Source organism: Micropterus salmoides, unplaced genomic scaffold, assembly GCF_014851395.1.
Source record: "Micropterus salmoides isolate LMB-PRFRI ecotype aquatic unplaced genomic scaffold, ASM1485139v1 Ms_hic_scaffold_16, whole genome shotgun sequence".
Lineage (NCBI taxonomy): Eukaryota > Metazoa > Chordata > Actinopteri > Centrarchiformes > Centrarchidae > Micropterus > Micropterus salmoides.
The window spans coordinates 4,163,657-4,177,354 of NW_024040707.1; the positions used below are offsets into that span (position 1 = coordinate 4,163,657).

General features: G+C 38.7%; 1 protein-coding gene and 1 long non-coding RNA gene across 2 annotated transcripts; one reads left to right on the forward strand and one right to left on the reverse strand.

Moving 5' to 3' along the window:
* The first annotated feature begins 3,239 nt into the window (after positions 1 to 3,239).
* On the forward strand, positions 3,240 to 8,159 carry LOC119906230 (galactose-specific lectin nattectin-like). The gene is made up of 7 exons (XM_038723794.1): positions 3,240 to 3,389; positions 3,872 to 3,937; positions 5,776 to 5,797; positions 6,347 to 6,441; positions 6,645 to 6,779; positions 7,501 to 7,612; positions 7,964 to 8,159. Exons 2-7 carry the CDS (start codon positions 3,872 to 3,874, stop codon positions 8,029 to 8,031), a joined length of 498 nt encoding a protein of 165 aa, XP_038579722.1. The 5' UTR covers positions 3,240 to 3,389; the 3' UTR covers positions 8,032 to 8,159.
* A 2,734-nt stretch (positions 8,160 to 10,893) lies between these two features.
* On the reverse strand, positions 10,894 to 13,365 carry LOC119906232. The gene is made up of 2 exons (XR_005444949.1): positions 13,272 to 13,365; positions 10,894 to 11,314 (listed from the first exon to the last, which is right to left on the reverse strand). It is a non-coding gene; the product is annotated as an uncharacterized LOC119906232 (long non-coding RNA).
* Between the last annotated feature and the right edge of the window lie 333 nt (positions 13,366 to 13,698).

Below are 13,698 nucleotides of genomic sequence, written 5' to 3' on the forward strand. Positions count from 1 at the left end.
AATCACTATTAATAGGAAAACCTTATTTAACCCATTTTGGTATGACAAAAATATTATTTTTGTAACAGACCTGATGGATGACAGTGGCAAGATGCTTCAGTTTAATACATTTAAAGTCAAAATCCATTGCTCATACAAGAAATATAGCAAAATATGTAAAGTAATACCACTTCCTCTTGTGAACTTAATCCAAAACACACTCTTACTATCAAACGTACAAGTAGTCTTGCCAGAATTAAAGATCGGACAAATGCAAATCAGCAATAGGAAGTGCAACAATAAAGCTATTCGCATAGCCTTCACCCATACATTTTTTTATGATTATGCAAAAAAAGCAAATATTAAAACAATAGATAATAAACTAATAATCATAGATAAATATTTAAAATACCTGAAATCGCCGATTTCTCCAAAAATAAAAGAAATGCAATTTAAAATTATTAATGGGTATTATCCAGCCGCCCAGAAACATTGCGAAAAAGATTCAGATTTGAGGTTGACCTCTGTTGTTTCTGTCTGGTGGAGCCAGAAACTACTGAACATCTTTTCTTTTCGTGTCAAATTACATTACAGTTCTGGCAAAACGTGAAAGACTGGATTAATGTCAGAATAAAGAACATAAATAACTTTAAAGCACAGCAGATTTTACTATACAACGATAACCTGTCCAAGGATATATGTGAGATGGTTAACATTATCATAATTATGGGAAAATATCACATTCACGCATGCAAGTGGAAGAAGCAAAAACCTATGTTGAATTGTTTCAGGAATGAATATAAGAAATATTTATCTTCCCTACAAGTACTGTCGGATAAACACCAGCCAGTGCAAAAATTGTGTCACACTATGCTGCAATATTTAGTGTTTAATTAACGATAAACAGATACATATCACCTGGATTACCTCTGTTATAGGTCTGGAGTGATAACTGGTGTTCTCAGAACTCAATGTAACTTATCTGTAGTTATATACAAGCACCAATATGTCTACACTTGAGATAGTTTTTGTTTTCGTTTTCTCTGGTTGTTTATTGGAAAGGGGAAAAATCTACTACCTTTCGTAGGTGTAACAAGACTCTCAAAACTACAATGTATGACATAGTAAAGTTACGGTGACACGGAAGGAAGAGCTGAACAATAACTGTTGAATGAATGGAAATAATGTGCCTTAATGATAATTTCATAATTATCTATTTTTGTTTAAATTTTCTATTTTTTTGTGTCCTAAGTTGACCTAACATGTAAATTTACTATCACTAGTATTGTTGTTATTATTTTTAGTGGAGCCTTGCTGTTCTCTTATGTTTGTATGGTTTTGAAGAATGCAAATAACTTCCTGATGAGATTTTGTACAATTGTGAATCGTAAATAAAAAAATAAAATAAAAAAAACTGTCTATGGTACTATCTCTGATTTGGATCACACTATCTTGTTTCTTACGATCCGCCCTTTTCTGCTTCTGATTGGCTAGTAGTCCTTACCTGGGAACTGCTCATGTGCAACTCCCAACAAAGATTTTGTACAAGTAAGATGCATCACTCTGTAGCTCAAGAGCATAGCGTTCAACACACAGGGTGAAAAGAGGAGCTGCAGCAATGTAAATGCTCTGTACTTGTATAGCACCTTTCTACTCTTTTCGACCACTCAAAGCGCTTTTACACTACATCTGCATTCACACACTGAGCCTAAGTGCTCAAACAGAAACTAACATTCACTCACATTCATACACTGGCGGAACAGCCACCAGTGAATGAATGAACCGCCGACCTTCCGATTAACGGCCAACCCGCTCTACCTCCTGAGCCACAGCGGCCCCAATGTGCAGTATGAGAAAAATATGGTGTTTTTTGAAAATTAAACCATGTAAACCTGTTCTGGTACAACCCCTAATTAAGATTTTGAACTTGAAAGTCAGCACACCTCTTTAATATTGCTTAAAAAAATCACCCTTCCAGTCGAAACCCATGTCTGTACTTTAATATTTGTGGGGATCCTATGGCAATAATTAATTAGCTGTTTGGGGATTTGAACTCCTCACCTCTTGCCTCAGTTACACCAGTAACATTTTTTAAGGAATGGTCAAAATTGCATCAAAATAATTCCTACTAGAAAATTGGAGAGAACAGTCTTAATTTAGCAAACATTTGGGATGTAGGCCAACCCTTAATCTCTTCCACAGCGGTGCCAGCAGTGACTTTCCTTCTGCTTTTCAGCCATAAGAAGAACTACATAATGTTTCCCAAAAGGGATTCCTAAAGTAATTATCTGTGTTGCTGTTGTAAGTAATCACAATGTAAATAGTGTTATGACCCTGGGGTCATATTTTGTTTTCTGTTTTATCTCCCCCCTGCAATGTCAGCTGTTCTCCTCCCTTAGAGTGTGTGTATGCAGGTAATGGAGAACAGGTGGGCACACTGGATTGGTCCTGCAGAGCTGATTGGAGTCTCCTGATTGGTCACCTGGATGACAGCAGCTATCTTAAGCCCCACTGACAGGAACTCCTCTCTCTCTCTCTGCCATTCCCAACCTGAGCCTGTGTACTGAGTGTTATGTCTGTTAGTCATGAGTAGAGCACTGTTGTGATTAGATGAGACTTTGTAAGTGAATCTGTGTAGCTTAGCTCTGTAATTCTGATTGTCGTTGACAACCTTGTTTTGTTGGCTATAGCCATTTTTGTTGTTATACAGATATTTCTTTGTTGTGTAGGAGTAAGAAGCCCTTTTTGTTTGCACCCTTTTTCTCCTGTTTTTGAGATTAGAAGCCTAGTTTTGAGCTTTTCTTTACTTTCTGTTTTTGGTTTAGGAAAGTTTTAGTTTTCTGAGATTGTTTTGGTTGTTGTTGTTGTTGTTGTTGTTGTTTTGGGCACTGGTCATCTCTGAAGCTAATAAAACTGCTAAATTGTATTTCCTGTGTTCTGGCCCTGTTTGGGAACGGGAGGAGTGGGAAGCCACATCTTTATGTTACATCCAAGACAACCCTAGACCTTAGGACGTAACAATAGGTCAACACGTTGATCATGAAATTGGTATATATAATATGTTGATATTAGAATTAAATTTGACCAGGAACACCCCTATGTGCTGTAGGTGCAGTGTACTTAAACAGTTACCACCCTTGTTATTGTTTCAGTATCATGTGCTTAAGCTGCTCTAGAAAATAACCACAATGTTTTTTTTAACATTGTTTAACGAACTGTTTAACATTTATTCAAGGCTGTGGCAATAGCTAAAACAATTCACAACATAAATTAGTCCGTGTCCTGTGATCAGTGCATGACATGCAAGCTAAGGAACCAAAGCACCCAGAAAAGATATATAAGGACTGAGTTCCCTTTTCCTAGACATCCTGCTACCTGCTACTGCAACTTCATCTGATCATCACTACAAGGTAACGTTTTATTTCTTGCCTTTCCCCACAGCACCAGCTTCAACCAGATGCGTTTGACAATGATAAATGTAGAAATAAGACTTGACTTGCCCTGACTTAGTAGTAGTTCTTCCAGTGCTACATTTCTATGAAACTTGTCCCACATATTTGTATATCTCAAAAGTGTTACTTTTCATTTCCCAACTCTTGGCACAGAGAACAGGTAAATTCTTAAGCAATAGCTCACGACAGGCCGTGGTAAACGCTTATTATTTCACAGTTAAGGGGTGTTTTTCAGCCTGACGTGAAGCTCACAGCCTGTCGTGAGCTCTTGCTTCAGTGTTTTTGTCCGTTTTCATCTCTTTTGAGTAATCTAACGTTACTTTCTAAAGTTACTTTGTGCTGAGTGACAAACTTACACCACTACTATGAACCAATCAGATCGCTTGACTGAGCTACCCGTTTTATAACTGTGAATTAACTTCTCTAATGTCTTTACGCAGATGGCCTCAGGTCTTCATTTCATTGGGCTCCTCTGTATGACCAGTGGGCTGTGGATTGGAGCAAATGTAAGTAGAGTTTTTAATACATTTGTTTTATTTATAACAGCTATATTAAACCCTTGTGTTTTTTTAACATTATTAATATATCAGCAGCAGCAGTGTGACATTCTCACTTTCTGTCCCTATTTTCTTCACATTAATTACCAGTGCAACAAGAGGTAGTGACCCATACAGATTCGGGGGGGCTTGTTTTATTGAAAACACGGCAAAATCCTAATTTAGTCTATTAAATTAAGTGATCTGAGTGGTAGTAAAGCATAAAGGAGGTACTCCACCCTGCTTTACGTTATGTGATCAAATGGCAATGTTCCAGCAAGCAGGTTCAGTAATGATATTTACCCTCTTACATTTGTAATCAAGGACTTGAATGAGGGTTTTATGCTGATATGGTTTCAGATTTGATGGGAGAAGGATACTGTACTAAAAGAAGCTGTCAGTTCAGGTTTGTTTATAGTGTGCCAATTTATAACAAAAGTTCTCACATTTCCTATAGAGCAGGTCTGGACCTTACTCTTTGTAATATTATCTGCACAGACGAAACAATTCCCAACATGAGCAAGCAGGTGATGGAGGCAAGGAAACACTCTGTTTAAGGAGGCAGAGAAACCTTGAACAGAACCATGATTCAGGGTGAGCGGTCCCCGGTTGGTGGCGAGAGAGCGAGTGAGGGCGGGGAGGAGCCAATGCAATATCCACACAGAAATGCAAACAACAAAATTAACTATCGTAGCAGGAACATGGAGGCAGCAGGTGACTCGCAGCCACAGATCCAGACTCCACAGCTCCAGAGCCAGAAACAACTGCTAAAAGTGACAGGAGGAGAGAGGAGCGGTATGAGAAAGCACAAGACTATAGGAAAGGATGAAGTTGAGTTAGTAATATGCATTAATGGGAAGAGGTTGCATACAAGTCCCCCTGCAGTCTAGGCCAATAGCAGCATAACTAAGGGATGGTTCAGGACTCACTTGAGCCAGCCCTAACTTCTAGCTTTGTCAAATGATGAATGTGGTAAAAAGCAGACTGTCAAATGAGACTGTATGGTTGATGTTGCTCCACTCGTTTCTGCTGCCTCACATAGGTTGTAGCGAGAAGGCAATTCCTCAGATTTGTGGTGCTTGTAGAGTAAAGCAGCTGCTTTTCACAGTCGGCAAACAGCCTTTTTTTTGTTGGTAGTATTGTAGTAGAACCCAAAGCACTTCTCAGAGGGTTCAGTGTCCTCATTTATCAGCACGGCTTTGCTGGTTAGTGTCATTGCAAACTACCTCAAACAGTCTGTTTTTTATAGCTCAAATATTTTATGTTTTTTGCGACATTTGAATGAATTTCTATAAAGTGACAGCACCAATAGGCATGCAGTATCATACCAGTTGCTACACACATCTAAAGCTACAAAAAAGGAAAACTCTCAGTTGAACAGTATTCATTTCTAATCAGTGGCGTAAGTACTTTGGTGCAACTGGGGCAATGCACCGGGGCCCAGATAATTACAAGGGCCTGTGAGGGAAAGCTACAATTGGTTTGTGATCAGATGCCATCATCCATTCTTTCTTACTGTGTTTGCATAATGAGCAGCTTCTCCGGATCACTATTTGTTCGTATTGACACACTGTGTCAGCTACTTTGCGTTGATTTGTTACTTGCTAAAGCTGTATGATTTGCCTTTGGCCCTTCGGCTGCTGTCTGTGTTGCTGATCAGAGGCTGCAGGTTTGCATTTGGGTGGATTAGTTGTGTGTCTACACGCCTGTCTATACACAAACATTCTTTTTGGAGAGAAAAAATTGCACTGGGGCCAATCACAATTATGCTACACTGCTGTTTCTAATGCTGTGTTTTACATCCACAGGCGCAATGTGGAAAGAAATCAGGTTGGTGCTTATATATTATGGAAGTGATTGCTCGAAATAGATAGCTTGCACTGTGTGACCAAAATCAATGTAACTGCTGAGTTTTATTTGTTTTTTAACTAGTCTAACAACTCAAGTAGAAACAGTTTCCGCTCTATTTGAGTTCTTGTTCCTGCTTTACTAAATGGATGAAAGGGCCTAAGCTCATTTCCTTTGTTGTTTCTCAGTTTTGTATGATTTTGTAATAATCAGTTCCCAGATGCTGAGGTTTCTTGTAGACTTTAACTACAAACAAATTGGGGAAGACAGATTCAGGGTTCTTGTTTGTTGAACTCCTCAGTAAAATCAATAGGAGCTTTAAACCAACATTATCTAGTTTCACTTCTCTGTAATGTTTGCCATGCCAGTCAGATTAACTGATGATGGCATTATTGAGCAGCAACGATTAATCAATTGAAAGAATATGAACTGCCAACTTTTTTGAAAAGGGAGTAATTGTGGAAGTAGTTTGTCAAGCAAAATGCCAAACACTCGCTATTTTAAGGGTTTTAAGTTGACAATTCTTTATAGGTGATTGCCCTGCGACCTGCCCAACTGGTTGGATTCCTTTTGGCCAAAACTGCTTCCTGTTCCAGTTGGGTGAAATGGACTGGGCTACTGCAGAGGTACTTTATGAACAGTTCAAATCCCACCCTGTCTTTATTGGCATATCCTCTAAAACCAGCTTGCTGTTATAAGGCAGTCGAAGAAACCCTCATTTGTTAATATTTATTTATATGGCAATGTTTTTACAACTGTCTGATTGTAAAAGTAACGTTGTGTCCATGTGGTGGTGATGTGGGTTCAAACTCCTTGTCTTCCTCATCAGCGTTTCTGCACTTCTCTTGGTGGGAATCTGGCCTCCATTCAAACCCCAGAGGTGTACGCCTTCATCAGAGATCTGATTTTCAGATCGACTAACTCACAAAAAGCAACTTGGGTCGGAGGCTACGATGCAGCGAAGGTAAGTGTTTTATCAATAAACTTGATCTGTTTGGTAGTTTAAAAAAAGGCTGGCAGGTGTGATGTGGTTTACTAACACCTTTTTCATGAGCTTAATAATAATCAGTTAATCTCACTGAGATGTCTTTTGCAAGAGAGACCTAATAAAGCAATAAAGAAATAACTACAAAGAAAAGAAACAAAAGTAAAATATACAAGTGTGTATGTCTGAATACATACATAAATACATATAGTGTATAACCAAGTTTTATATTGGTTCTGTGTTTTCTGTTTTATTTTGTCAGTGTGTTGTATGCTTTACTTCCTGTTTTATTTTGTAGTGTTCTGCCTCTTGTGATGTCTTGCTTTGCTTTCTTGTCATTTGCATGCTCCTTTACTCTGTCGGTTTGTTAGTTTATGTCGTTGAGTATCTTTCCCTCGTTATGGATTTATTCTGTTATGTGTGGATTTATTCTTGAACTTTGAACCAGTTACATTTATGTTTGTACCTGTCTTGGTTTATTTCCTGGACTGCCTGCATCTTCTTTCATTTGTAAGATACCACCTGGAGTTAATAAACACCACTAACTGCATCTGCTCTTCTTAAGTGTCTGCATTTGGGTGTCTGAATTTGACAACCGTTAACAATTGCTTTGGAATGGTGACAGATATTTCTGCAGTGGGGATGTCCGCACTTTCTGCAGATAGAAAAAGTAAATTGACCCTTTATTTATTTTTTTCAGGAGGGTGTGTGGCTGTGGAGTGATGGTTCCAAGTGGGACTTCAAAGGCTGGGCAGCCGGGGAACCCAACAACGTTGGCAGAAATGAGAACTGCATGCACATTAACTTTGCAGGTACAAACTGATCTGCTGTTCTAATGACTGGAAGCATGTGTGACGAGGTGGAGCTGTGCTGGGTGTGCATGACTGCGTTAGACTCCTTCTGGCTCTGGTTGGATGTTTTGTTCAGGGGACGGTGGATTCTTGCAATTGGCATTACGAGCAGTAGAATGAGGCAGAAAAACCTGAATTTTTGTTTTCACAGATTATCTGTCTCATGTACCACTGTCATGATGTAGTGACAGTTTTACCAAATATGATAAAAGAATTCCCAACTGCATCTTTAACTAGTAAAAGGCAAACAATGTTATTGTAAACTTCGTATCAGAGGCCTCTAATGTGCTGTTATTGTATATATTTCTACAGGAAGAGATTATGTCAACGATTCCGACTGTGCTAGTAAGAATTCTGTTATTTGTGCCAAACGCCTGTGAAGATCTTCATCATGTGCTGACACATCTGCCCTGAGGATCTCAAGCCTTGATGACAGTGCTGGAAGACCAATTGACAGTTATGATTTTATTTCAGTTGAATCACTCAATAAATGTATCCTGTGCAGCAACCTGTCTCACCTCTTTGTAACTCCGTCTCATGCACCAAAGCTCAATATTTCTATAAAACAGTTTTTGAACATTAACTATCAATAGATTTTACTTCAGATTGTGATTTCATATCAGGAAAAAAAAAAAAAAAAAAAATATATATATATATATATATATATATATATATATATATATATATATATATATATATTGATTGATTGATGTTGTAAAACACCCGCGAACAGCAGTGCTTTAAGTTCTTGCTTGCACGTTTTCATTCCTTACAACAGTGTGCTTCATACTAGTGTTGTGGTCAAGACCGCCCAAACGGAGATCGAGAAAAGACCAAGACTTTTAGGGGCTGAGACCAAATCGAGACCAAGGCCGAGGGAGGGCGAGACCGAGTCAAGACCACAGGGTTGTGACGATTTCATCAGCTCCTCCTAAAGTCTTCATTTAAGTTGATTGTGTTATCAGTGTTTTGTTTTTTTTATTTATTGATAGGCTACATACATGGAATAACAGAGGTCCAGACCTCGGTGACCTCATTGATTGCATTTATTTTAGCTAGGTTTAAGATAAGAACACATGTTTTATATTTCTAACAACTTTCAAACATGTAGTCATTTTTAGCCAGGAGCAATGCTAGCACAGCTCTGCAAAAATGTAAATTTTATCAAATCCAAATCTAGTATCATCTCTGCTCATCATATGCGATCCTTTGGAATCTCTTATCAGTCCTGAAACATTAAGCTTAATCTTTCAACAATAAAGTTCTAGATAACGACATTAAACCTTGCACCATAATATATTAAATGATGATTAAATATGTATCTGACACCTAGAAACAACAGGTTATACTTTTTGCAACTTATTATGGAGAAGCCGCAGTATATGCTCAAAATGCAAAATTTTAAAGTTGTTCAAACACAAGAAGCTGATCAAGAAGAAGTAAACACAGGCTAAAAATGTGAAATATGTTTTTAAATAAAAAACTGTGATTAAAAAGTAACTAAAGAATATGAATTGAGCACAAACATTTCCAGCTTTTACCTGACCATTTCCAATACTCTGATATGTGATATGGAAAAAAAGAATTGAAACTCCAGGAGTTTGGGGAAAAGGGCAGGAAAAATCAAAAGGGTTGCCGAGCATGTGGTGCACATTTCAACGCCTAACTGGTTAACATGGGTGGTGAAAGGAGCAAAAGGGTGTAAGACCGCAAGAATAATTTTGTTTACTGTGTGTCTGAGTGAAAGCTGAACATGTTTGGTTTGAACTTGTCAGTCAGTGTATAATAATACTGCCTGTTGTAATATCCACACTTGTGGTCTTGAGGTTAGGTTGAAGTAACACTTCCTCAGACAGGCAGTAGGTCCTTTTAGATTGCCCTGTGTTTGTTTTATATATCACATCTACATCTAATTTACATCAAATCATTTCATTACATCTGTTGCCTGTCTGTCTAAACACACCTTTCCTGAGAAGACATAACTGACTTTAATACAACATAAATATTATTACAATATATTTGCACATCTCTGTCTGATACATGGTGGATTCAACATGAGCCTGTTTTACAGGAGCAACAGGCAGAGTGCAGCTGATCAGTTATAAACTTTAAACCAACTTCAGCTCAGTGCAGACTTTTGCTGAACAGTTTTCGAATTTAATATTATCGAAATCACAATGAGGCCAGATGCAATATTCAAATCGCTGGAGCTGCACTTTTGATAAAAACATGATAATAACATGTGTCACAACACACCATTAAAATGAAGCATCACGGTGCAACAGAGACACCCGGGCCTACAAATATTCTCCAGATGTAAGGGAACGTGCTCGTTTGGTTTAGACGCTGTGATGGCAAATCTTATTTTCAAATAAACACCTGAGGCAAGCATTTGTCTTTCTGTTTCTGGTTTTATTCAATCATCTGCTGATGGACTCACAGCAACACACATATGCTCTAATGAGTGAGGAGAGCTAAGTGAGCCTGTTATTTATCCAGCTTCAGGGTCATGCGTATCATCTCACATGTTGTCCTTGAAGTTTGGATAGCACAGAGAACACAGATGCTTTGACTGTTACGTTACACAGACTCTCAATCTTCTGTTAGACAATGTCACAGCTGCCCATGAAGAGCTCTGTCCTGGGCTGAACTCTGAGAAGACAAGTCGTGGCGAGAGAGGCCGAGGCCCCGGCGGGGACAGCGAGCCCTAGGCTCGTGCTTGTGGGTGTGGTGCGAGGGGCTTATAGTGCTTTCAGACCAAAAGCGAAGTGAATGTTCAGGGCGGTGAGTTTACATACAAAGTCAATGCAAAGACGCTTAGAGCCGCGATTTCCTATTGGGCGGCGCGAAGCGTTGGGACACGACGCGAAGGAGGCGGTGCCAGCGATGTGAAGCGTAAGCAACGCAAAGATTTTTGCGAGATTTTAATATTTTCAAATCAAGCGAGAAACTCGTGTGACACTGAGTTGTGATAGCCTGTCAGCGTTGAGATTGTCCATACGTCACCGTCGGTTTCAGAGCGTTGTGTGGAGAGGGCCAGGCAGAGCAGGGGATTGAAAATCTGCTGGCCGGCGGAGAGCTGCTAAACGTGGGGGAGAGGAGTCGGGAGCAGCGCTCCAGCTTTTGGACAAATAAACACCCGTGGTCGGACTGGATTCTTCTCTGACAAGTGCGCCGTTTGTTCGCGGGACATTGCTGGGAGAAAAGAAAGTGAGGAGGTGGAGGTTGAACTACCTGGTCAGTTCAGAAAACGTGTATGTAACTTTATTCCACACGCAAGGTTTTGCATTAAATATTCAACTACTTACTAACTTTAAGAAAGTAAAACTTCATATAGCACTCTCCAAAACACGGGTAATGATTCAGAAGTTCAAATTAAAGAAACAAAGAATGGAAACAACCCAAAAAGAAAATATAATACAATAATGTAAATTACACAAAATACAGTTTACAATGTAATGTAGGTTACACCACATCAGTTATAAACAATAATTTTCCATCTTGAATTTTAAAAAAAATCCCAAACAAGTGGACAACAGATCCATTTGTACCTGCAAAGTTAATGTGCATACAGTTTTCATTTCCGCCAGCGTTGTTGGGTTCCCCTGCAGCCCAGGCTTTGAAGTCCCACTTGGAACCATCACTCCACAGCCACACACCCTCCTGAAAGAAAAGGTTGTAAGGGTCAATTTACTATTTTCTAGCTATGCAGACAGTGCAGACATCCCCACTGCAGAGAAATCTGTCACCATTCCAAAACAACTGTAAACAGTTGTCAAACTCAGAGACAGGAAAAAGTGATTTAGGCCCAAATGAGACACCTAAGCAGAGTAGATGCAGTTAGTGGTGTTTATCAAATCCAGGTGATGGCAGCTTAAGGGCGGCTGTGGCTCAGGAGCTAGAGCGGGTTGACCGTTAGTCGGAAGGTCGGCAGTTCAATCCCCGGCTCCCCCTGGTTGCGTGTTGAAGTGTCCTTGGGCAAAATACTGAACACTGATATGCCCCTGGCGACTGTTCCGCCAGTGTATTCGGTTTGAGCACTTAGGCTCAGTGAATGAATGGTGAATACACATTTAGTGTAAAAGCGCTTTGAGTGGTTGAAAAGACTAGAAAGGCGCTATATGGAGCATTTACTTTTAAATTAAAGAAGATGCAGGCAAGATCCAGTGAAATAAATAAATCTAGAAGGATACAAAAAGAAATGGTTTAAAGTTCAAGGTTGACAGAAGAAATCCATAAAGGGGGAAAACACTCAATACATAATAACAATATAAACTAAGAAAGCAAAGTAAGATGGCATAACACTACAAAATAAAACAGGAAGTAAAGCACACAAAACACAAAAGGACAAATTTAACAAAATAAAACAGAAAACACAGAACCAATGAATAATTTAGTTATACACTGCATTTTAAGTCCAAAAATCAGTGGATTTGTTGCCATCTTGGTTATTGCGCAACACCTGGGAGCTGTGCCTGCCTTCTCTGGCCTTTTATCAGAGCAGGGGAAGTGCCGCTTTCGAACACACGGTCTTTTTTGCCATTTGCTGGCTGACCTGTAGGAGCTACATAGACATCCAAGGTATCAAATGAAAGATCTGCTCAATATCAAGACCGATGGATGCCCCCATCCCTGTGGGATGTTGCGTTCTCAAGCTACAGGCCTGTAAAGCAGGGGAGTGCTTTCGGTCACAGGAATGTTAATCAATAATCACTGTTTAATCAATATTTAAATGTTTTGGAAGCTTTGTGTTATTTGGAACGTGGTTGTTTGGACAGTAATAGTGTTTTAAAGATATTTGAAGAATGAAAGTCAACATTTAAACAGTATATATTGCCAAAATATTGACATTCGCTTGCTATATTTTTAAAATATTGTATGTTGACTGTTGTATTTTAGTTTATTTTCATCAAATTTGTAGTTACAATTGCATTCCAGGTGTATTAAAATTAATTCAAATATAGTTTTTTTTACCAGGCGAGGATGAAAAATATCATGTATTTTGCATCTCCGTGTAGTCTGTTATGGTAAAATAAATATGTTAATTTACAATGGATTTGTATTCCTTAGCTTCTGACCAGAATTATGCATTATTCTAATTAATTAGACCAAATGGTTGAGGAGTTATTCCTCATTAATTTTGGGTATGTTATTTTAGGCGTTTTTCCTGGAAAAGGGTGGCTGTCCCCAACAGGTTGTTAAAAACTACTGAACAATTACTCCATTTCCAAAAACAGTTCCTGCTCAAAAATGTAATAATAAATTAATCTAGTTGACATAACAAACATGTGAGAGGAGTGAAACTAGATAATGTTGGTTTAAAGCTCTCAATGATTTTTCTGAAGAGTTGAACAACATCAACGCTTCCCCAATTTGTTTGTAGTTACAGTCTGCAAGAAACCTCAGCATCTGGGAACAGATTAATACAAGATCATACAAATGGCAAAACTGAGAAACACAACCAAGCGAATGAGCTTAGGCCCTTTCATCCATTTAGTCAAACAACAAGAACTTTACTACAGCTGTAACTTTTGCTACTAGATTTTTTTTAACTTTGCAGTTGAACGTCGCAAAAACATTAAATAATAATTTAAGGAAAAGACTGGTTGAGGTAGTTTACCTTGACACAAACAAGCAATATCAAGCTGATCAAATAATCATGACACTGAAACACCTGAGAAGCACAGTGCAGAAGTACTTTCAGTTTAGAGAACTGAATCAACGAGAGGAGAGTTGGGCGATCTTATGTATGTGTTGGTGATTGGATTTGCAGGTGTTTGTGTAATGAGACACAGGTGGTTAATCAGTGAGGGGGAAAGAAGGAAGGCGTGGTCCTGTTCCTGAACCTCAGTTTACATAACTCCATCAAAAATAAGGCTGTTTGCTGACAGTAAAAAGCAGCTGCTTTAATCTACAACCACCACAAATCTCAAGAACACTTGAAATGACTTCATAGACTTATCATTTTGTCTTGTTTTCAATAAAACACCTATGAATCTGTATGGGTCACTAATTATTGTGAAGAAAAACCGAACAATAAAATAAGA